The sequence below is a fragment of a genome, unplaced genomic scaffold (assembly GCF_019419815.1).
Source record: "Pyrus x bretschneideri cultivar Hongxiangsu unplaced genomic scaffold, Pyrus_bretschneideri_v1 Contig85, whole genome shotgun sequence".
Classification (NCBI taxonomy): Eukaryota; Viridiplantae; Streptophyta; class Magnoliopsida; order Rosales; family Rosaceae; genus Pyrus; species Pyrus x bretschneideri.
In genome coordinates, this window is record NW_025999826.1 from 551573 (window position 1) to 577458 (window position 25886).

The 25886-nt window shown below is 36.2% G+C and overlaps 2 protein-coding genes across 3 annotated transcripts; both read left to right on the top strand.

The window, feature by feature from the left end:
* The first annotated feature begins 9987 nt into the window (after window positions 1-9987).
* LOC103939481 (RNA-binding protein 28) lies at window positions 9988-21621 on the top strand. The gene is made up of 18 exons (XM_009349573.3): window positions 9988-10161; window positions 10364-10424; window positions 12006-12042; window positions 12543-12673; window positions 13055-13147; window positions 13248-13350; window positions 13435-13568; window positions 17160-17299; window positions 17780-17830; window positions 17911-17993; window positions 18081-18135; window positions 18234-18342; window positions 18693-19323; window positions 19405-19618; window positions 19741-19811; window positions 20242-20410; window positions 20503-20632; window positions 20762-21621. The coding sequence occupies exons 1-18, from the start codon at window positions 10048-10050 to the stop codon at window positions 21484-21486; spliced, it is 3051 nt and encodes a 1016-aa protein (XP_009347848.2). The 5' UTR covers window positions 9988-10047; the 3' UTR covers window positions 21487-21621.
* Window positions 21622-21769: 148 nt separating this feature from the next.
* LOC103939482 (chromatin remodeling protein SHL) lies at window positions 21770-25580 on the top strand. Of its 2 annotated transcripts, none has more exons than XR_666136.3 (5): window positions 21770-22014; window positions 22121-22466; window positions 23481-23549; window positions 24535-24636; window positions 25293-25580. XR_666136.3 is itself a non-coding variant. In XM_009349574.3 (5 exons), the coding sequence occupies exons 1-5, from the start codon at window positions 21942-21944 to the stop codon at window positions 25317-25319; spliced, it is 651 nt and encodes a 216-aa protein (XP_009347849.2). In that variant the 5' UTR covers window positions 21770-21941; the 3' UTR covers window positions 25320-25580. The 2 variants fall into 2 exon arrangements, 1 of the variants encoding a protein (XP_009347849.2); XM_009349574.3 differs by having other exon boundaries at window positions 24501-24636.
* Window positions 25581-25886: the final 306 nt, after the last annotated feature.

The window sequence follows — 25886 nt, forward strand, 5'->3', positions numbered from 1 at the left end:
CCATTAAGGGTAGATAAAAACGTCAACGTTCCTATAAAATTTGCATGGATGTTGCCCACTATGTCTCATCTCGATCCCTATACCGCACAAGTGTGATAAGCAAGTGCGATGAATTCTAGTTTTCAGAATGTTGCCCCAGACGTATTCCTCTGATCTAGCTAAAGTGACGATATCATATACCAGTTGCAAACATGCTTGCAAGGATAGACATATTCAACAGACGTCAAGTCAACATCCCTGGAAGGTGTGCCACCCTTGTTAGAAGGTTTGGACGCCCCTGTTGGACAGTCCGGTACACCGGTGGATAGCCAATCAATCTGTCTTGGCCTGGAACACGACATATCATTCGATTCGTAGGATTCGCTTCCCTAGAAGAGGAAAACATGGCATAACAATGAATCTAAACTCGATCGCTATCTCAAATCATTTCCATCTCATGAGATTAATCCGGATTTCTCCTAAGACTTAAAGTTCTTGGTCTAGTATACTAGTTGGGATGAGCTAAATGGAATTGAAATGAGATTATCATCGATGATGTTTTCACTTATATGGTAGTTACCAACATAAATGAAAAACGACGATATCGAACCGTGTTCTATTGATTAAGTGGCAACGTAAAACTGATTGGACAACTAAAATTACAATCCAGGTCAAATTTCTTACCAAAGTGTGTATTAGACCTGCTGTTCCTACACTGCCTAAGGTAACCTTGTTGTGTTACGAGTGGGAAATGAAGCGTTATGAGATGAATGAAATAGTGCATATGATGCACGCCTTACGGCGCAAAGTTTCTCTCAAAACGTCCTATGATTGATAGTAGCATTATGAAATGTGGTTAGCGTTTTCTCCATAGGGATATAGATATGGAGATTTACATGTAAGTTCCTGAAGAATTACATGAATTGGTTCAAATAGTTCCAAAACCACGAAACACCCTCTTAACCCGTTTTGAGGCGTTCACTTACAATCCGACGGATGTGGTATGCCCGTCTAAGTGATTATTTGATCAGTCAGGGATATGAATTATGCCCTTGCGTGTTAAACTATAAAATCTTATTCCATTGTTCTAACGGTATTTTGGTCTACCAGTCGAACTACACCTCGAATGTGTTACTTTTGAGTAGACTTTTGATCGTCCATATGTTATATGCAAATGAGACTCTTGAAGAGGTTATGGAATCCGAAATTCCATATCTAAGTTCAACTTTGTGCTTCATTGTACTTTATGGTATTTAGACAAGACATCTTTTTCGCTGTTGATCTTGGTAAAGATGCAGCACTACGCCTACACACAACCACTGAATTGGTATTAAAGACGTACTTTGAAGGTACTACATGGGCAATCCCAACGCATCTCGAGCGGATCCAACCCCTTGATCCTCGAAATGATGCTTACCTTGTTTATTATGCTGACGATGGTTACTTATCAAACCCACACAAGGCAAAATCCCCGAATAGTTATGTCTTTACCATTAGAGATATCGCAATATCTTGGAGGTCCACGATATGACCTTAGTTGCGAAATCTTCGAATTGTTCCAAGACTCACCTCACTTCACTACGCGACAAGTGAGACATGGTTAGGAGTTCTTGTTGAGCATATTCGAAGTACTTGCTGTGTTTTCATCCATCGTTGAGTCTCGACAATGATCCATGAAGACTATGCCATATGTATCCACCCGACCAAGACATGATACATCAACAAAGTCAACGCCAAGACATATTGCGTCTACATCTACATTAGCAGAGCATCAGGAGATTGAAGTCATGCAAGCCGATCCCAGCCAACCTTACCGACCTCTACATGACATCACTGCTGAAGTCAACCTTCCAGAAGCTTGTTTGAGGAATTGGTATGCCTAACTATCATATACAAGGCTTGTAGTTCTCATTTGGAAGTTATGTCAAACTTAGGGGGAGTGTCCAAAAGTATACTCACTTGATCTTACTGTACTCTTTTTCCCTACGATTAAGAGCATTTTTCCTATTGGGTTTTTGCTACCTAACTAGTTTTAACGAGGCACCTATCCTGGGTTGATCATACCCTTGTTAGCTCTTCTACTCGCGTCCAAAAGACGTATAGTTTTGATTTAATACAACTTCTCACTTTTCTCCTCAGACTATAGGTTTTTCCCTACCTTGGGTTTTACCATAGCGAGGTTTTGTGAGTTTTACCTTTTTATGCATTCTTCCGTTGATTTGAGACTCGCATTCGCTCATTATGCCAACAACTTCATCAACTGTACTTACTTCACCGCTGAAGACCTGATGCGCCATCTGTTTGAGTATTTACACACTCAAGGGGGGAGTGTTGCAGTCCTATTGGAATAGAAATGTGATTGTGTAAATCCTACTAGATATGGGAATATATCTTATATTCCTATTAGGAGTAGATTACCTATTAAATGTTGTAATCCTAAAGGGTAAGGAGTTAACCTTCACTACTACTATAAATAAAGGCACAAAGGGGTCGAATAACACACACTCACAATTACACATCTCTCTCGTTCCCTATCTATGCCTCACCCTCTCTCTCTTTATAGCTTCCATAATTGTTTAGTAAATTATGCCTACAACATTTTCTTATTTTTTGCTCCTGGTATGGTGATGGTGTCCAAATATCAATCAATAACCTTATTTATGGCCCAAAAAAAAAAAAAAACTTATTAATTTATTATATTTCCCTTATAAAGTTCGATAAGGATTTCATGTGGATGTTATTCATGCAATTTTGTATGTATGTTGGTTGACTCATTACACCAAACTCTAATTATTAAATTTCATGGTACAACTCTGGCCGGCAAGTTGGTCTCGAGCACAAATAAACCAAATGAAATCCACAAAACCGAACTGGTACTTGTGATTAGTCACGTTATCCTTTTTTATTCAACAGATTAATTAAAAATTAGGAAATATAATAATAGAAAGGTGCCAACTGTGATCTAGTTTGTATTAGATCAGTGCTAATTGTTGAATAACTTAGTCTAGAAAAAAAAAATAATAATAATCGAAAGCCAAGGAAATTTGGTTGGCCAATTGACAAAAATTGTTTGGATATTTCTAAACTAGGTGACAAAGAAGATTTATGTTTTTCTTTTGGGTTTAATTAGGGGTGGGTTTGGTTCCAATTGGTTCAGTTTTTTGCAAAAAACAAAACCAAATCGAACCGAAGGTTCGGTTAAAAAAATTTCGGTTTGGTTTTTTTGTCCGATTTTGGTTCGGTTTCAGTTTCAGTTTTATTCTTTGAATACTGTCAAAAGATGGAGATGTCAACTTCTTACAAAGAAATAATATTCCGAATTTTACAACGTATTGTTCAAGTGTGGATCAAATTAAGAGGTTTTAATTTGATATGGAAAATTATGCTTGAGCTTAAATGTTTTAGACTCTGAACAAATCTTTGAAGATTTCTAACTGTTTTTTATGGAGAAAATTTTGTCTAATAGGAATAACTATCAAAGAAGGATAAAGTGAGGAGGTTCCTCAAAGGAACATAAATATTCATCATCAATTGAAGGTGGCTAAACCAAAAGAAAAGGCAAAAGAAAATGGCCAAGGAAGAATTTGTGTCAAGTTAGTTTCCCAGGTAGGCTTGGTTTAACATGTTCATTCATTTTCATAATTAATATATATTAAATAATTAATAAATATATATCGGTTCGGTTTGGTTTGGTTCGATTTTAGGACCATCAAAAGCAAAATCGAACCAACCAATTTCGATTTGTTTCGGTTGTCTTAGTTCAGTTTGGTTTTTTTAGGTTTTCGGTTTTTTGAACTCACCATGTGATACCCCGTCCTAAATTTGTCGTATTTTTATATTATCGAATGTATGAAATTACCAAATTGCCCTTGAGGCATGAACATTGACTTTCGTTGACCGTCTCGACGTAACGCTTGTGACTAATTTTCTTAGTGTATTCTTATCGTACTCATGCATTCATAAAACGGCTTGCATCACCCTCGGGTATCGGCCAGCATGTGGCCATCCCAATATCCTTCGGACATCGAGATAGGGGCGTATCACACCCTTAGGTATAATGCTATAGCTGCAAGTCTAGTAGTATTAGTATGGATTTGGAAATAAGAAGTAGATCATTTAAATGTCTTTTTAGTCAAAATAATCATTGAAATTAGCATAACTCCTTACTTGGGTCTCTAACAAAGAAAATTGATAGAAGTGGTTTCTAAGTTTCTCCATCGAAAATCATTTTTGGTCAATCTGTCAATATTCTCTTTAAGTGGAGGAGTTGGTTTGACAAAAAATACCCTTAAAATGGTGGTCACGTGGTCATTCACGTGACAATTTAACAAGGATGTTGATAGATTTTTCACGAAATTACCAAAATATTTTTGTTTGTAATAAAAAAAATGTTGGAATCAAATTCGTGCACCACCGACTACATGTAAGAAAGAAAATAATCAAAGTCAAACCTTAGGTACTGATGGGTACTGACCAAAAGCTTTCCGACGGTCTAGTTAGTAAGCAATATTAAGACTTAAGCAGTGTGCAAGAGAATAGACAAAGAGTCTGCACGAGTGAATTGTATTACCAAATTGTTACCAGAGATTTTCTCTAGATAAGGGTATTTATACTGGTCGGGAAAGACTCTTTTAGGATATGAAATTCGTGTTAAACCAAGAGAATCCAAGAGGATATCTATGACTAGATACTTTTTTTTTATTTTTTTTATGGAGTGAGATTACCTATGGCGCACGCCAATCCCTAAATTGTAGGAATCTTCATGAATATAGGAAACTGAAATTGGTACCAAGTGGAATAACATTCAATTTAAAATCTATATACGTGCTTATTTGACTAGTCAACAAGACTCATCAACTAAGCTTAGATATGTTAGTTTACTCACAGCGGAAGAAGTCAAATTAAAGTTTAGTTTACTAAAAAGTTCCTAATTAACTAAGATCCAGTTTAGTGCACATTTTAATATTGACAAGCTTAGTTGCAAGGACTTATCTATTTGTGGATAATGATGAGCATATATCATAGGCAAAAGGAAGATAAGTGAACTAGAAAAGCGATAAATTGCACAAGATGTTTTTGGCCGAAAAAACCACCTCTAGGTTAAAAAACTAGGGACTCTCCACTGAGTCCAATCCACTAGTGAAATTAAGATTCTTACAAAGTATCCACACAAACTCAATCCTTAGATCCTAATTTACGGAGCAGCTTGTACCTGTGTGCAACTTTGCCTTTCATGAGATGGATTCCTTTGGTCTTCACGAAGTGGTAGCTCCTCCTAAGCTCTTCACCTTGTGGCACCGAAATCCAATCAACTTATGCAAATGATGTTATGATGAAGTTCATGCAAATTTGGATTTGATGTCTAGTCAATTTCACAAGTCAAATACTTGAAAGATGAAACTGACGCGAATCCAAAAAGTGGTCAGCTTAAAGATTTGAAACTAGAGAAGCTTGACCTAAAACAAAGATCAAAATCACAAAAGCAATGCTATCCTAATATGCAATGATGTGGGCGTTTAGTGCATGAATGTGATTTTGTGGCTAGGGTTTTCAAGTACCAAAGGGTAGCTTCAAGTTGAAAACAATCTTTAACAGAAAATAAAACTTTCCTAGCCAATGAAAAAGAAACCCTAGATTGTGCTTTTATAGTATGGCTTTGTTTCAGACAAAAAGAGGGAATGGAAAGGCCACGTGTCATGTGCAAAAGAAATCAGAAAGTATCTAAGGTTGAAAAACACTCTATGGGAAAAACTGTCAGAAAGCCCATGTGGGTTGTCTTAAAATGTGTGCCCAGCTTGCGTGACAGCAGTGAGAAGAATTGACTAGACATAACCACTAGACATAATGAACTAGAAATAATGGCATGAAATGTATATGAATGAACAAACCTTTGATGTAGAGAAATTAAGCTCTTGAGATGAATATTTCTAGCAACATGATCCCAAAGAAGTATTTTAACCCTAAAACTAACTAGAGCATGTGTGGTACAATTTATAACATTTGATAAGGGAAGCCAAACAATAAAACTAGAATTCAAAGAAACTCATCTGATCCCCAGTCGGATCGAGTTTTCATATCTTACGAAACAAGAATGGTCAATCTTAGTGAAGTCAGGGAAAATTCGCCCACCTTTCCGGAGTACAGTAAGATGTGGTGGCATCACTGGTCTGTTTAAGCAGCTCAATCCGATCGGAGTTGTCAAATACAGAATCGACTTCTAAGGTATGCCTATTCTGATTTGCCTTACTTTAACCCTAAAAAACCATGGTTCCACAATATCAATAAAACTTTAATGGTATTGAATGTGGCATGCATCTTAGCTTTTGATATCAACTTACTATGCTGAAAAACTAACTATTGATCTGGTATGGTTCTCTTTTCAATATAAAGGAGTTCTCAAGTTTAAATTCTAGCATCTCTATTGATAAGAAAAAACCTAAAAAATAATATTATTTTGGAAACAGAGGTAATTTACACTATGAAAAAATTATTATGTGTTCTAAATGTACTAAAATATAAAACAAAATAACAATTTTAGAGAGAGAACTTTTTCTTTTAGAGTGTCAATAATGACACCTTATTAAAGATTGGGCTTCAATATTCAAAAGGGTGGTTTTTTTTAACAAACAAGTGTGCATATGACACTTTACGCAATGGAGATCAATCATACATATGCGCTTTGGTGCAGGTTTGATCATCACAAATTTTCGTCTCTCTAAGACCATCTTCAACCCTTAGTTAAAGCCTAAAATTTTTAACCCAGAAATAGTTTTTTTGCTCCAACCCTTCTGGGTTAAATTTTTAGCCCGAAATTACTAAATAATGAATTTTAGATAATTTTTCTTGAAGTAACTTTCTTAAAAATAAAATTTATATAGACTATTCTAATTTAATTTTATGAACATTTTAACCTAAAAATATTTAGATTCCGATAAATTTTGAAAAACCACTAAATTGACACCATGAAACTTGTTGAACACTATGAAAGAATATGAAACATATATCTTTTTTATAATTATTTTAGCCATTAGATTTAAATTTGTACCGTTAGATTGTTTTTCTTTTTACTGTTAGATTTGATCGTATAAGATCTAAGTTGTTAGATTTAATGAATTTATAAATATAAAACTAAAAAAATTCACATATATGATGGGCAAACCCACTAACTCAGAGGGGAATTATGACCTAAATTTGCTCTACTAAAAAATAAAAAAATTCACATATATGATGTGCAAACCCACTAACTCAGAAGGAAATTATGGCCTAAATTTACTCCACTAATGATTTTTGGGTTAAAACTCATATTTGACTCAAGGATTTGAGCAAGTGAAGTGGATTTAGAATCTAAAATTTGAGTTTTTCTCTAAGAGTTAAAGTAGTTCTAAGAATTAAGAGTTTAACTTACTTACCAATGATTTGTTAAAACAAAACAAAAACAGGTGCTTGTGTTGTGTGGCTCGCCAAAAAAGGAAATAATAGGAAGAAGTGTCGCGTACGTAGGATCGGCTTCACAGTTCACACTGTATGTGTATGACGTCAGCTATGACATGGTTAAGACCCACCAAATAATGGTTTGTGGGTCCCAAATTGGACGCAAAGTCTAGGAGGCTTTTATTTTGTCTCAGGTTTCCTCTCTGCACATTTTCCGTTTCATGCATCCGGCTCCGTTTGGACATTTGCAAAGTTCCATCTCATTTCAACACCTACCCAATCTTCAGTTTAGACCATCCTCTTATTTATTAATGTTCTAACTTCATACGTTTTACTTTTCACTCTACAAAAATATCAAAGCCTTTTTTTTTTCTTTCCTATAATTAAGGGTGGCTGAATTGGCACACATTAAAAGAAAAAAAAAAAAATCCGCGTAAAGGATTTGTAGATAGAGTGAATAAGAGCATTCATCTATTAACTTGAGAGGCAACAATATGATTGATCATATAAATAAGTTACAATATGATGTTTTCGATCACAAATAAGTTTTATCAAACATCTTGGTCTAATCAATTGTTGATTTTGGCTAGTTTTTAACGCTCATTTTTTGGTCTTCTATACTTCACCTATAAGGAAGAAAAAAGGAAAATATAAAGTTAGTCGGATGTAAACTTAGCATTATTTAATATACAAGTTCTTTCGATCATCATTTTAATTGATTGCTCTCCCATGTTAGGGTTAGGGTAGGTCCCACTTTATAAACATGCAAGAGAAAATTTGTATAGTGACGAGTGAGAGTTGACATTTTGGAGTGCCAATACTAATGCCGAAGGCATTGCTATTAGCACCTTCAAAAAGTTATTGTATACTCCTTCTAAGTGTATATTTTAAGATTCTTAAAAACGTTAGGTGCTGGTCGGGTGGCGAGCAGGGGTTTAGTGCCTAGTTGTTTAAGCGGGAGCCTAGGTGAGTAGGGGTTTAGCGCCTAGTTGTCTAGGTGGGAACCTAGATGATTTTTTTTTTAAAAATTAATTAAATATATTATATACCATATATATAAATGTCTAGTTATACCTAAAAAGAAATACATAATTGTATTAGGACTCATAAATTGCAAAGTAGAATGACATATAAATTATAAAGTATTAGAACATATTCAAAACATGGGGAACGAGCATATAATGATTATTCATCTAAGTATCTAACAAATCTCTTACAATTTATTGAAAAAATAAAATGCAAAATTAAAGTTATATATTTTTTGTCTTAGTCAAAGTCATGACCTAAGTAGATCTAAGCTCCCTTTTCCTATTTTGTTAAATGCATAGGGATTAATTGTGACAGTGATCAGTTGTCTAACGTTTAGGTGGGACCTAAGTAGCGCTAGGCATGAACTTTTAGAACACTAATATTTTCAATTATACTCATATATATTTAGAAGGAAAAATGATTTATTTTAGCGTGCAATAATAATAAAAAGTAATAATCGCATAATATCCTCAAACAATAGAATTACATGAAAATATATTGGACCTAAGATCATTTAATCGTGAGTCACCATGTACCTGAAAATAGGTAGACAAAAGGGAAGGACTAACCATCACAATGTTTTCCAATGCAAGCTGAAATTTTTGTAGACGACAATGTTTTGTGTTATTTACTTATTTGTACCACGTGTTTCAAAGTGTCTATTTAGGGTAAAGCATGTGACACCATCTAATTTAATCCTCATACTTGAAAAGGGAAGAATTCCATTCTATATGGATAAAATGGTGTCCATCAATCACAAGTACTTCAAAGATCATCATTCGACTACAAAAATCATGGTCATCAACTGCTTGACTTTAATTCAATAGTTAATTGGTTTTAACATATTTGTACCGAGCCTAATTAGTTAAAACAGTGTGCTCTTCTTTTTACATCTAAGTTCAAATCCCCATTTTCAGATATAGATAACTTTAGTGTGCTCTTCCTTTTACATCCAAGTTCAAATCCTCATATTCGGTTTTATATTTGTCAATGTGGTTACTCTGGTTTAAGACTCGTTTGGAGTGGTTATTAACTTATTGTGAGATCGACATGATCACTTGTGAGAAGAAGCACCTTTTCGTATGCTTCATCGTAAAGTCACTTAAACATCGCTCCTCCAAGTGATTTTAGTAGAGCCAAAGTCATTCTCAAACGTACTCTTAAGCATGTCATCTTAATGAGTATTACAAAACAAAAGAATATGGAATACTGGTTTTTGTTATGAAAGACAAGTGGAGTAATTGTGTTAATTCAACATGTATAACACCACCCGTTTTAAAAAGGACCTTGTGGCACCTTTCTTGGAAGCAAGAACTCCTATGTTCCTGCCAACCACAATCTGACATGTATGCATAAATAACTCATAAAGAGAAGAAGCGAGGGATTATCCGTTCACATACCACAACCAGAAGCTTACAATCCTGCACTTGTTTTAGGCCCACTTCAATATCTTCCCAGTCCAACACCATATTTGTAATGGGCCAGGCCCAAATTCAAACCTCAACCCTCATAAACCCTCCTCCGTTTCCCTCCTGAGGTTTAAGGTCCAGTGATTCATATAGCTGCTTCCTCCATTCGTGCACTCTCTCCAACCAAAACAAAACAGAGATGGGGAAGAAGAAAAGCAAAGATGGCGATGGCGGCCGACCGAGAACCGAAAGCGAGCACTCCCCCTCCACCATCTTCGTTTCCAACCTCCCCTTTTCTTTCACCAAATCTCAGGTGCTCTCTCTTTTCCCCCACACCCCTATTTTGCGTCTTTATTTCTTCCCTTACTGAAATTGGATCACTCAAATTATCTAAATAGTTGAATTACAATCTGTTCATGCGATTTATTTTCTAATTGCTGTTAAATTGTAATATTCTGTGCTGTTTTCGTAATGCAAAGTCCGTTTAATTTGTTTGTTTTTCTTTTGAATTTCAGCTGGAGGAGACGTTCAGCGACATTGGACCGATTAGGAGGTGCTTTTTGGTTATGAAGAAGGGTAATCCTAAAATGTTGCAAAAATTGGAACTTTACTATTTGATTTGAAGTTCTAACAACTTGTGTTTTTCGAGACCTTTTATTTGTTTCCTGTTGTCTTGTTAATATTTAATTTTCTAAAGAGGGGGCCAGAGGCCTATAAGAAACCGAATTAACTAACAGCATATGTACCAGGGTGGTTCCAATGTTTTTGGATAAGTTTTCTGCATCCCATGATTAGATTTGTGGGCCTTTGTTGGGATGGTACTTATCTGCCTGTGTTGTATCAAAGCCACATTGCCTGCAGAATATACTTTAATGCAATTAGTAAGGCTTAGAGCTCAAGTTTGATTACTTGGCCAACCCCCAATGTAGTAGCACACCCCAAAATCCGATTAGAATTGGAGCATCACAACACCATCTTCAGAAAGCAATCCTCCCTTGCTAAAACAAGGTTTTAGAACTAACAACATGTCCACCCTATATAACCCCGTGTAGTATTTGTTAGCACTTAAAAGGAAAAGAAACCCAAAAATAGAAAGGAGATTCTCTAGCTCAGGTTAGGCTTAACCATCTCTCATTGTACTCATTGGAGGTGTCACTCTCACTATATTCATAGTGGTTCCCATCTCCTTGCTCAGTAAAGTGTAAATTGATCCTAGTCTTCTTCAAGTTGGAGAGGGAGATTAGAGGATCTGCCATCTATTAACATCTCTTCACATACACCCTTTGTGTAGGTGTTATGCTGGGATGTTTTTGCCCTAGAATTACTTTCCTTTCTTGATTGGTCCCTTGATCGTTTTGTATCTTACAAAGATTTGCCTACTTAAACCTCAAGTAGAATCTTTTTTTGTATTTGAAATGTTATAGAACTTGCCCATCCATTGATTCCTTCAGGTCACCTTGCTTCTCATTCTTTTAGCGAAAGCTTCAGTAGTCAAGGTCACTAGCTTTCTCAACTCCAATTGCAGCCAGAATTTTTTCCAGCTTGAGCCTTGAGGTGATAGTTGAGTGTTAACTTTATAGGTATGCCCTAGCGCTAGAACTATACTTGCTTTAAGAAGGGGTTTATATTCAAATGCTTTTTAGGAACAAAAGAGTCTTAGCCGATCAGTTGTATGGGGAGTTTCCTCCAAATCAGCTTTGACCCCATGCCTTTACTCAAGGATCACCAGTGAGTGGCCAACAGTAATATAGGAACCCTACATGAGCACAAAGAGCAATTCCTCCCTCATATTGAACTAAACAACTTAACAGTAAATTACCTAGATAAAATTGGAAATCTCTCCTCAAATGCCATTATCAGGTGAAGTAAAATCACTTTGGGTATGAGATACAAGCATGCTTTAAACAAAACAACATGAAACATGTCTGTCTTATAAATTATTTGCTATGCAGGATTGTGGAAGTGATTGAATGCACCACGAAGAAGCTTGATCAATAACTTGTTTCAAAATGAGATTCCATGTGTCATATGATTTTCATTTACTTATCTTGGTTATCAGTAGCTTTTTTATTTTTTATTATTTATTTCGTGGTTTTAACTTGGTTTTTAACAGTTAAGTCAAAACTTTTCTAATCTATCTCGTTATATTGTTTACAGGGTCAAGTGAGCACCGTGGTTTTGGTTTTGTTCAATTGTAAGTCAAGTTCATTGTTTTTCCCTTATTATGTATCATTTTTTTCATTGTTATGTTCCCCAAGTTAGGATAGTTCTTTCACTTTTTATTGGTAAATCATGATGGGCGCTAGTATTACGGTTTATCAGTATTCCTCTTCACCTGTAGGTGGGAGGTCTTAGGTTTGACTCCTGTAGATGGTGAGTTCAATACCACATTATTTTTTTCTGTTGTCAAGAATACCGCGTTATTATGACGGGCGCATTGTACGGCCTAGCACAAATCCCCGGACCCCTTAGTATAAAATGTTGTTGCATGAAAAAAATCATGAAGAATAAGATTAAAAAATTGTTTTGAAATTTCTTGACATGTTTTTGAGGATTAAAGGGTTTCTTCAGGAGTTTTAGCTTAGGAATATGACAGCAACATGAGCCTATGAAATTGGGTTTGTGCTTACAAACTTTTGAACACTTTTTTTTTTTTTAATTTTTTTTTTTTATGTATTTTGCATCTATTTGTAGTGCTGTAACAGAAGATGCTAATCGTGCTGTTGAGCTGAAGAATGGTTTGTCCATTGGAGGTCGAAAAATAGCAGCTAAACATGCCATGCATCGTGCTCCGCTTGAACAACGAAGGCCAAAGACTAATCAAGGTTAGTATTACTCATCTTACTTTTGATTTGAAATGAAAATACTTTATGGTCCGCTTGGTAATGTTTTTGTTTGTAATTAAAAATACAGAAGGAAAAGGTAGAAGAAAGTGATAAGAAAGATGATAGAAGAAAGTGAGAAGAAAGATGATAGACTTGACGAAGAGAGGACTAAAATACATAGACTACTTTAGTAAATAAAAACTGAAAACACTTTTAAATTTATTTACTTATGCATTCTCCTCCCTCTCTTCTTCACCCCTCACGTCTTGCCTTCACTTCTCATCTATTTTGCATCTTTCCTCTGTTTCCAACAGGTTCTTAATAGTCTCAATTACTTTTTCTTCAAATTTAGTTTGTTTCCTTACTACCTTTTGGTTTTAGGAACTGACGTGGATGAGACCGTGAAGACAGAAAATGACAAAGATGGTGACAATTCCCAAGGGGAAAAGGATGCTTCAAAATTGCAGGAAAGAGGTCAATAATCTTAACATTTGAATCCTGCAATTGTAATCACCAAAAAAAGAATAAAAGTTAGCTATTGTAAATTTCACTCATTTTGCTTAGCTATTTGCAGTTGTGACTCTGGAAAAAAATACAAAGAAACCTGTGAAGACTAGAAAAGCAGTAGCACTAAGTAATGATCAAGTGGCAAAAGTGGGTGGTTCAGAAAAGCAGAGGTAGGTAATTTTGAGATAGAAAGTTGATTGATAGCATCCGTTTCCAGAAATGTGGCCTGATGTACTTAATCACTTGTTATGTAGGGTTGCTAGAACTGTCATATTTGGTGGTCTTCTTAATGCTGGTATGGCAGAAGATATTCATCGCAAAGCTAGGGAGATTGGGGACGTATGTTCCATCACTTATCCTCTTCCCAAAGAAGAGCTTGAACAGCATGGTAAGGGAATTTTTCTTTCGTTTTTGTTTCTTCCCCGGCAACTACCACCTGCATGTTTCATTACTTTTCAAAGTAAATGAGGTTAGTTGGTATGATTTATTGAGTTGAAACTGAAATTTCTTTTCCTTTGTCAGTTTTTTGTTTAGCCATTGTCGCTGGTGAGTTAGTTGGTTTAATATAATGAGTTGCAAACTGTTTAGTGTTTTCTTTAGCTATTGTTGCTGGAAATTGTTGTTAAGGAGAATGATACTAGCCATTCCTGTAATTTTTTACCTCATATATTGTGCTGTTCCCAGTTTATTGGCGTTGCAGTCTTTTGAACAATTGTTTGTAGTTGTACAACAGCACGTACGTCACACACAAACCTGTACGACAAGATTCTTTTTACTGGCACTCTTTTAATTCATCGGAATGCATGAAGCATGGACAAGCACATGGAAAATATTAATATATATGCTGTACAATTACTGATACATGTATGTGTAATTTGTGTGACATACTCAATGTAATTCTTCATAACCAGATGGAGGATAAAAACTAGGATTTCCCAGTTAATGTAGAACACAAGAAACATAGAAAAACTCTTGCGGACTAAAGAATAAAATGTCTGTTAGTGTGCTGATGTGGCATTTGCATGGGACCCACAAAACAACTTAAGACATAGATTAAACCAAAATAATTTTTTTTTTTTAATAAAAAGAAATTAAAATGTTGTGCTTCTGAGAGTAAAAACCTGATGGACATCCGTCCCTCATTCATCACAGTGCCGTGGTCTATTGATTTGTCCTTCTGTTGATAAAAGACTGCATATGTTTTGGATCTTTGGTAATTTAACACCGGGTCATACTAGCAATCAAGCATGTGAGAGAGACCATCTATACTTTTCTGGTAATTAGTTTGGTGTAGGGGTGGGTTTGGTTTCAATCGGTTCAGTTCGGTTTTTTTGGGTCTGGTTTTGGTTTTTTTTTAAACAATATAGACACTGGACACACTGATCCATTAAATTTTATGTCATAGGTTCATGTAAAAAACCTGCATATAGGTCTAAAATTTTCTTTCACAGCAATCACATTGTGCCTTTGTTTTACAACAACAATGAGCAATCTCAGAAGCATTTCCCTGAATTACCCAATTTCAGACCGACAATTCTTGTCCTCTTCGATTTCTTGGACCTGAATGATGACATTGGGTGGCCAAAATAATCAGCAGCACTTTATTGCAAGAACATTGTTTGCTTTCAATTCTGGTTATGGCATCTTCCACTTTGTGTGTTTGTTGTTTTATTTTCTCTCCTTTGCTTTCGATTCTGGTGGCATCTTCCACTTTGTGGTTATGCCATCCCGTGGCTCATTGCTTGAAAGAAGGACAGACTACAAGTCCGACCTCCAATTGAGTTCAAACTTTGAGTTCACGTTGGCTTGAAGATGATATATATTAAATATATAAGAATATATATATATATATATATATATAGCGGTTCAGTTCGGTTTTGAGACCACCAAAACCGAAAACTGAACCAACCAATTTTGGTTCGATTCCGTTTTTTTTTTTGGGTTCGGGTTTTTCGGCTTCGGTTCAGTTTTTTTCGATTTTCGGTTTTTTAAACCCACCCCTAATTTGGTGCCCATGATTTTGCTGGAGAAACGCTTGTCCATGTGTGATATGTATATGTATACACATAAATCATATAGCTTTGTTTGGTTTTTTCTGAATTAAAGAAAAAAAAGAAAGGAAGCCACCTCACTCTCTCTCTGTCTCTCTGCAAACCACCTACCACACCATTCCTAACCCAGATTTCGCGCCATACCCTTGCCCAACCAAAGTACCCCATGTATTGAGATTTGAGAAAGCCTTCATTATTAGAATATTAGAGTCGGCCAGATTGACCCGACCCTCTCTCTCACTCTCCCTCCCTGTCCCTTTCCGGCTTTCCTGACGTCGCCCCCTTCCTCAGCCACCCAGATTTCCCTGTTCCCCAACCCACCACTTTCTCTTCATTTAAATCTTTTTTGGTTTCCAAAATTTTAAAGTATTTTTTTTTCAATTCTATACTATTTTTAAAAATTGATTCTTGCTATATTTAATAAATGTGGCATCACATGATTGGTTGTGTGGTCTCACACAAAATGCCACATCAGTACACTAACGAACTTTTTAACGGAAGTAGACGGCTGGGACAATTTTGATGACCAAAGCAATTGATAAATGACCAAACAGATGAAGGACCATTTATCAAACTCATCAGTTCCCTTGATAAAGAAATTTTGATGACCAAACTGAGGCGTGTTGGGCGTGAGAGTTGCCGCCTCAGTTTCAGGGAGTGGGCGGAGGCGTTGCCGGAGCGCATCTGGGCGGTGGAGGCATGCCTCAGGGCATCCGAGGCGTTCACCTGGGCCTGTTTATTTTTTATTTATTTTTTTTCAAAATCTAGGTTTTCTGAAATGTTTTTTTGCCGTTCTAGTTTCAACGAAGAAGGAGAGATTTTCTCTCTCTCCAAATCCCATAAATTTCCATAATAATTGCTCCACTCAGCCTTTATTTTATTTTAAGTTCCTTATAATTGCTCCACTCTACCCTTTATTTTCCTTTAAATTCCCATAATAATTGCGCCACTCAGCCTTTATTTCATTTTAAATACCCTATTGGCTATAACTACTCCACTCAGCCTTTATTTCCTTTTGAATTACTTATAATTGCAACATTCAACCTTTATTTCACTTGAAATTTCCTATAATTGCGACCGCTCATCCTTATTTTCCTTGAAGTTCTCTATAATTGCTTACAGTAAAATAAATAATTACAACATTTTAAGACTATATGATATAGTTTCCAAGTACAACTAGACTTAGTAATAAAGAAGATGATAATATCTTTGATTTAGTTATAATTATATTTGATTTTACAAAGTATTATATGTTATAATTATACTTATATATACTATATATTAAAATTTTAGGTTCCATGAGGCTTTGCCTCACACCTCACACCTAGGTTGGGCTATCCATCGGATGCCTCGGCCACGCCCCCACCTTTTAATACATTGTTATTCATGCAGAAAATGATGCATTTGAGGCGTTGATCTTGTCCTCGCTCCCTCAGTCATGCTTCTCTTAAACAAGCTATTCATCAATACCCTATATTCCTTTTTTTATTTGTCTTTGCCTTTGATTCCTTTTTATTTCTTCATCTCTTATAAAAGGCTCAACATAATGTAAATTTTAGAGAGTACTACAAATTGTCCTCCTTTCTTTTCAGTCTCTGTCTGTGAATTTTCTGTCTCACTCTCATTTGAATTTGACATTTTAATTTAAAAAATGGAACAGTTCTCTTGATAAAATAACATTTTAAGTAACTATCGTCAAGTAGAATTTACATTTCAGATGACTTGATTTAAATTTACATAATCAATACTCACATGACAGTTGCAACAAATTACTATAGGGAAACACTTGATACTTTTAGTTTGGCCATTATAGTTGATTACATGCTTTCCTAATTGAAATTTGAAGCTTAAATGTTGTTAGACGGACAAAAGTTATTGTGTGCACTCATAAAGTAATTTTGTCTTCACTATATGTGGTGGCCCTTCAGGTCTTGTGCAAGATGGATGCAAAATGGATGCTTCATCTGTACTTTATAACAGTGTCAGATCAGCTCATGCTTCTGTTTCTACGTTACACCAAAAAGAAATAAAAGGCAGTATTGTTTGGGCACGTCAGCTGGGTGGGGAGGTAAATTATATGCCTACAGCTTACTACAAGTTCAAGCTGAATTGCTCTAGCTTATACATCCTTGTTTGAATATGAACCAATTCATGGAGTTCCATTGCTTCATTTTTTCAATGCAATTTTGGCTTTGGATTGTTCTCCGTTCAAATTTAGTTCTTTTTGAGCTTGGCTATGGTTCAGTGGATAACAAAAAAGATGATGCAAGGATGTAATATGTTTTAGCACTGTCTGTTAGGGAAGTGCAGGGATCAGAAATAACAAGTATACATTATAGTAATGTTGATAGGCTCTTTGCGTGCATTCAAGGCCAAACCAGCATTTTGATTTATAAGAGATAAAGTCTGGATTATTTTTTTTGGTTATTCAAATTAGTCATTTACTTAGCATTACGGGTTGTTAGTGGTGTTATTTTTGTTATTCATGTTATTGGTGCTGGTGCTATTATATTGCTTCTAAACAGCTTGTTTCTTTTTGTTTGTTCAGGGTTCCAAGACTCAGAAGTGGAAGCTCATTGTTAGAAATCTTCCTTTCAAGGTTTTTTGCTCACTGTATTTTCATATGACATTTTGTTCGTAGGAAGAACTTCAACTGATAGTTTTCTTACACAAATGCAGGCCAAAGAGAATGAAATAAATAACATGTTTTCACCGGCAGGGTTTGTCTGGGATGTTTTTATTCCACATAATCCTGAGACAGGGTATATTATCATTGTCCAGTATTGTTTCTCAAAGTGAAATATCATGTCATCTATTTCTTCATCCCTGTTTATTTTCCTTGTTTGCAGGTTATCTAAGGGTTTTGCATTTGTCAAATTCACACGCAAACAGGATGCGGAAAATGTACATTGTGATTCATGCTTAAATTTTGGAGTACATAATTAACCCGTGTGTTCTTGTGCTGAGTTACGTGAGCTGACATGTTTCCTTTGCTTTCTCAGGCAATAAAAAAGCTAAATGGACAAATGCTTCATAAAAGATCCATAGCTGTTGACTGGGCTGTTTCAAAGAAGATATATGGTGGCATTAATGCCATTGCTTCAGAAGATGGTACTTGTTATATTACTGTAACTCCTTTCACATTTAGCACATTTTTTTCTTACTGTTTTATGTAGAACCTTGGATTAATAATCAATTGTATCCGAGTAATCAACTGATGTTTTGTGCTTTGTTCTTTGTGAAAGAGAATGATGATGATAAGATGATTCACAAAGTGCCTGATTAATAAAATGCATTTAATTGTTCATAATTTTCTAAAAGATGCCTTTACACTCCCCATTTTGAGTTACTTTGTGATATTTGAAATTGATTTTATCTTGAACGATTATATCAATAAATGTTTACCTCATTTTTAGTACTTGTTTCTACATTTTTATGATGCAAAAGCACTGATTTTACAGGACAAGAGGATGAAGGAGATGGGGAAAGTGATAGTAGCAGTGATGATTTTGAGGACGATGCTGGGGATGTCTGTATAAAGTCCCAGCACCATGATGGAACAGACAATGCTCTAGATGACTCTAACACCATAGAGAAAACAGACATCCCTACTGAAATTAATTTTGAAGAGGAAGCAGACATTGCAAGGAAAGTTCTAAAAAACTTCATCACACCCTCTGGTACAGCAACTCTTGATGATGGTTCCACACTGCTGAAAAGGAACAAGGAGACATCTATTGATATGTCCATTGACGAGCCTAAGAAATTATCTTCTGAGACTGCAAAGACATCAGAGGTTGATAAGCCTGGAAAGAAAAGCAAGACCATGGCATCAAATCTTATTGATGAATCTGTTGATGAGCCTAATTACTCATCTCTTGAGACTGCAAAAGCATCAGACGTTACTGAGCCTGGAAAGTTAAGTAAAAGCGCGGCATCAAATCTTGAACAGGCAGACGAAGGAGAAGATTTGCACGGAACAATTTTCATAAGCAATCTTCCTTTTGAGATCACTAATGAAGATGTCAAACAAAGGTTTTCCACCTTTGGGAAAGTTGACTCTTTTGTCCCAGTCCTTCATCCAGTCACCAAGTATATTATTTTATTTGTAGTTTGATATGATTACTGCATTCTTTTATGTTCGAAACTACATCTGATATCATGTTGTGGCAGGCGACCCAAAGGATCTGGCTTTCTCAGGTTTACAACAAAAGATGGAGCTAGTTCTGCTGTTTCAGCTGCGAATGCAGAATCTGGTTCGGGAATTACTCTGAAAGGTAGACAATTAACAGTGTTGCAGGCTTTGGATAAAAAATCGGCTCATGATAAGGAATTAAATGTGGCCAAGAAAGAGGACCTAGACCACCGCAATCTCTATCTAGCAAAGGTTATTTCTTCAACAAGCCTCCTCCCCCTTCTTTATTTTGATTTTACAGTTTTTTGTGTGTGGTGGTTATTTTAACGGATTGTCTTGAATGGCTGGCATTTTCTTTCCTCAAATATTAACAGGAAGGTCTTATTCTTGAGGGAACTCCAGCTGCAAAAGGGGTTTCAGCTAGTGATATGTTGAAACGCCAAATGTAAGTTTTGCTTATATTTTTGTCCTCTTACATATTGCATATGCATACTTTGTCCATGCGATGCTTGGAGCACGGTTCAATTGGGTCTCACCTGATTTTCTCCAGACATACAATCTTTTGTAAAATCATTTTCCATTCTTTGTCCTTGTAGCATGTATTTACATTTTAGTTACTATGTATATATTATTTTCTTATAAACATTTGGATGGGATTTCTCCTGTTTTATAGTTCTCAGCCCGTAATCGTATTAACTATATTACATGAATTACAAACCTCGTAAAACTTCTACAAGCTTTAAAAAATCTGTTAATTTGTCAAGAATAAATATCAGACTCAGTTTATAACAGCAAATGCTGATTATTCTGCTGCTACTTCATGGTGTTTCACATTCCTTTGCGCCAGGTTCTAATGATTTTCTGAGACTATGCAGGGCAGAAAGAAGCAAGATGTCGAAACTTCAATCTCCAAATTTTCATGTTTCCAAGACGAGAATAGTTATAAAAAATTTGCCGAAGTCCATGAATGAAAAGGAACTAAAAAGACTTTGTATTGATGCAGTCACCTCACGAGCTACAAAACAAAAACCTTTTATTCGACAGGTTAATTAGTACTTAACTTTTGTCTTTGTTATGGTTTTTTCGTTTATATTTTAAGAACTTTCCCTTATTTATTTTTGGCATTGAGCATGCAGATAAAGTTCTTGGAGGATGTGAAGAAAGGAAAGCTTAACACAAAGAATCACTCTCGTGGAGCCGCTTTCGTTGAGTTTACAGAGCATCAACATGCACTTGTGGCCCTCAGAGTTCTGAACAACAATCCCGGTAAGTTATTTCTTCAACGGAATTGCATAATCCATGTTGACATAGGACACTGATAACAGTAATCTTTGGAAATAGATATCGAATACATTGAATCCATTGTGTTGTAATTTAATGTGACACAACTTGTAGAAACTTTTGGTCCTGAGCATCGCCCAATTGTGGAGTTCGCACTGGATAATGTCCAGAAATTGAAACTACGAAATGCAAAGATTCAAGGGCAGCAGAATACAGCTCGTTGTAATCCAGGTGTACAGCAAAAGGATGGCTCAAATAGACCAGATGCCGATCCAAGCCAGAAGTACAACAAACGGAAACAAAGTGGTGACAAGCAAAATCTGGATGAATCAGTACCAAATAAAGAAGATGAAGTGGAAAATAGGGTTGGTGATGGAACTGCCACTGACCGAGAGAGAGCTTCTAAGAGGCAGAAGAAGGGTCCATTCGGAAGGGAAAAGAAGATCTCATCAACAAAAGTATCAGGAGGCTCAACAGAGAATGCGGAAAGCTCAAAACATGAACCAAACAATCATCAAGATGGCACGAAGCCTGGTCGTGGGAGATCATTCGAACGTGAATCCATGGCCATTGGTGCACAAACATCACAATCTATGGGAAAGGCAAATGTACGACCTCAAAAGAGGAAGCTGCAAGCGCAGAAAGAGCTAGAGGGGGGAGAGATTGAAACGAGGAGAAAAAGGCCAAAGAAAAATAAAGACCCATTAGGGCGGGACGTTGTGGATAAACTCGACATGCTGATCGAACAATATAGATCCAAGTACTCACAACGTAGCTCCGCCCAAACTGATGGCGAAAAGCAAGGTTCCAAGAAGCTTAGAAAATGGTTCCAATCATAATTTTTCGTTTGATCTTGTAAAATTCCATGGTGATAAATCTCTCAAGAGAGAAACTGTAAAAGCAATTGCCTGTTTAAATTGGTATTGAATTCGCCGTCCACGAGATTTAAACCTAATGTCTCTCACTTACAATCACTTACAAATGAAGAGATCATATCAGACCGTATTGCTAAGTGACAAAATCTAATAGTTAAAAATTGTGAAATATACTTCTTCCAATTTCGAAGCACTACAAAAGAACTTCACAGTTCCCAGAGTCGAAACAATTCCATGCTAAAAAAGTCAATAGGTTGAAGAAAAGGTCCTTTATAATAAAGGAGCTATTATCCTCTGTAGATGCGTCCATCGTATGATTCTACAATCCAACCCCTCAACGAAGTATTCCCACATTTCTTCTTCCAAATTCCAAGTTCTACGTTGTCTGGTTTGGGCGATGAGCTTCTAGAATCTCCGCCATGGCCAAACCCAAAGCTCCGAGGCGAACGATCGACTCCTACACCGTCAAACCCATCAACAAAGCCGTCAGAGGTACAACACTACCACTACTCACTACTCACAATTCAACTCCCCAATTCCAAATATTCAAAATTCCATCGAATTCTCTGTAAATTTGATTTCTCTGTTTGTGGAGCAGCCGGGGACTGCGTCCTGATGCGCCCGTCGGAGCCGGGGAAGCCGTCCTACGTCGCCAAGATCGAGCGGATCGAGGCCGACAGCCGCGGCTCCAACGTCAAGGTCCACGTCCAATGGTACTATCGGCCGGAGGAGTCGCTCGGTGGCCGGAGGCAGTTTCACGGCTCCAAAGAGGTCTTTCTCTCCGATCACCACGATGTTCAGAGCGCCGACACCATCGAGGCCAAGTGTACGGTTCACACCTTTAAAAGCTACACCAAGCTCGACGCTGTTGGAAACGACGACTTCTTCTGTCGTTTTGAGTATAATTCCTCCACTGGGGCTTTCAATCCCGACCGCGTTGCCGTGTATGTTTGTCTTCTTTTCCTTCAAATTGGTTGAATTGGGATGGAGATTGAATTGTCAAATCTTAAACTTTTCTTGTTATTTGGTGTTTAGTATTGATTTCGTGCTTCAATTGATACGATTTGGTTGGTTTCTATTGTTTTTGGAGTGCATTGAATATAAAAGCAATGAATTTTGCTCACTCTTCGTTGTTATTTCCATCATACATTGTAGTAGGTGGAAACTTTAAGAGAATACGTAAAACTAAGGGCCCGTTTGATAACCATTTTAACTAAAAACTGTAACTTGTTTGATTGTGAAATCTTAAAACTGAAAACTGCTCGATCAGGGGCCATAGAAATGCGCTCTTAAATCGCATTAATCAGGCTGTGAAGAAGTTCACAGGGGCTATGAGACCCGATTAAGTATAGGAATCAGTGATGGAAGCCCTAGTAGTAAGCATAAACTTTAAAGTATCCCCAAGCTCGTTCATAAGCTCAAGATAGCCAAGATGGATGGTAGTCGAAATTTTGAATACTCAAAAAAGTAGCTTTCAGTTTTCATATTTTTTTAGAACTGAAACAGTTACCATACAAGTTTTCTGTAGGAAAAACAAAAATTGAAACTGAAAACGAAATGGTTATCAAACGGCCTCTAAAACTAAAAGCTCAAAACTTTTCTTCATTGATTTTAGTTTTATGCATCTTCATTTGGTCCTTCACCTTTAATTCTCAGTTTCCTATCCTTCTGGTAATCAAAAGCTTGATGATCAGATTTCATTTGCACTCTTTATGGTATTATATGGGATATTTGAGTTGATGAAATCATAAACGAAACATATTTGAGCCTTGAGCTAAGCTTCCATTATTTTATTAGTTATATAGGTTTCCCACAATTTTTGTTTTTTGCTCATGGCCGTTAAGTTGTCAGCCTCTCTATTTGATCTTTTGTGAACAAGCTCAAGTATTTGCAACATTGGGTATTGGAATGACTGAAATTGAAATGCCTCTTTTTGGGTTTCTGATGTTATGTGGCAGGTATTGCAAGTGTGAGATGCCTTACAACCCTGATGATCTCATGGTTCAGTGTGAAGGTTGTAGTGATTGGTAAGTTAATTGTTTAAGTTTATTCAACTGTTTGTGATCTACCCACACTTTTGCCTCACGGAGGGTGGATTAGATTCTTATCATAAAGTTGAAAAGTTGGTCCTTCTGAATATTTCTTGTATCTCTAGGTAGATTATTATTTATCATGTTTTAATTTACACATGCATTCAGTTGTTAACCAGGTGCACACTGAAACTTGACTGTTCCCTTTTATTAGATCTGAAAGATTATGACAGACCATTCTGGAGTGAAAGGATTTTGAAAATCTTCACCTGGTTGCTTTTATTATTTTACAACATTGTTTTTCTGGGGTATAAGTAGCCGATAAATGCTGGAAGGGAAGTTTGTGAAATTGAAGGGGATGGATGATTATAAATCTAATCTTAAGGTAACTTTTCTTCATACCTCGAGGGGAAATTAGGGGAAGTAATTGTTAGTTCATGGAAATAGTGTTCGTACGCTACTCCAGGTTAGCATTCAATTTCAAACATACATGGTCAAGGTGCCATACTGTCATGTAAATAATTACGAGGAACTGTTTGAATGTGAATCTGCTGGGCATTTTGTTTATTTGTGCACCTGATGAAGTCTCGAAGTGTTGCTGCTTCTGAAGAAGTTTACAATTTAGAGGAACATTTTTCAAATTGAATGTATCGCTTTTTCCTTTTTTCTGTATGCATATATCTCTGATGTATGTCCCAAATTCCCAAATTCCTTATGCTGGTCTGCCTTGAGTATACAGTATGTTGCCGAGCTGCTTTCAGCAGCTTTTGAGGTTGACACTTGAGGGGCTATTGCTTGAGAATACTGAATACAAGGCTTCGAAACATGGATGCCTATGTCTGTTTTTAATTGATATGTTTTTTTTGTCTATTTTCACGTGTACTTCCTTCCTCTTGTCAATCCTTTTATAATGCGAATGCAATATTCAATTTACTGCACTTGATCCAGGTTTCATCCTGCTTGTATAAACATGAATATACAGGAAGCCAAAAGACTAGATCACTTCTTCTGTGAAGGCTGCTCTTCCGAGGGTCAAAAGAAAATGCAGAATTCCCATACTGCTTCCAGACACCCGGATACAAAGGTACATTTCTTTCGTCAGTGTTGGATAAACTTGAAGTTAGGTTTACCATTATTATTCTTGGTTGCTTGCGGACTCAATTTGAATTGCATGTCCTCTGGAAATTGACAGGTTATTGAACATGTTTCAAATTTCTTTATCTACCAATTTTAATGATTAATTTGTGTGTTTTTTTTTTTTTTTTTTTTTTTTTTTTCTCACTTTTCATTCCATCTATTATTAAATGACCCGAATACACATAGGGGCTTGTTATGCTTTTAGACCAGATTTTTAAGTTGAATAGAAAGAACGGAAAAGGGTGTTAAAAAGAAACTATACATTGAACAGAAAGAAACTTAGTACAAATTTCCAGGACTATTGGTTGTAGGCATCATGAGTCAGGCTTAATGAATATCATACAGGAGGTTACGAGGCAATGGCATAATAAAGCAAATATTCTTATATGCTCGTTAAGTTGTGCGACTTTATATGAATTTTAAAGCGTATAATTTGTTATGATTTGGAAATGTAGGTAATTTAATGGGTATGATTTGAAACTTGATTTTGGCAAGGAAAAAAAACCAGGGCAGTGTTTATCATTGATAGTTGTTGGTCTCTAGCATCTCTTTGAAGCCAATGGTCACAAAGTATTTTTGAATTTCCTTCATGTTGTCTTTCAGGTGGATACAAAGCGGCGTCGTAGGTGATATTGCATCACAAGTTGTGATACGAAAACTAGCTTGAAAACCTTTTTATGCAATTAAGTAGATCCTCTATCTATTGAAGGTCGAGGATGTGTTTGTATGTATGTAGTTATGTAATGTAGAATTGTGAATATTCTGAACATATTTTCCGCTTACCACTGTAGCAATGTACATATACTCATGTCTTGAGAGTTTGTTCATCCTTCAAGATAAGAAAGATTTGAGAAATGATTCAAAAGCTTCGGAGGAGCTCTTTTCCGATGATATTGTTTCCCTTTTAACTTTTCAAGCAAACCCAAATCCATTAAGCCTAAAGGCCAACTTAGGTAATAACTTAGATACTAAAATACAATCATCAGCCATGGATGACCCACATCCTAACATCCAACCAACATGAATGATAATACTCACAAATAAAACTAAACTTTGTCAATCGGATTACTACTCTAAAGGTACCACAAGGAAAATACCATATCACCCTATCATGATCTTGCAATCACCGGCAAAGAAGCATTATTATAGGTTACTTACAAGTCTACGGAAAAGGATCCTAAGGATCCATTGATCGTG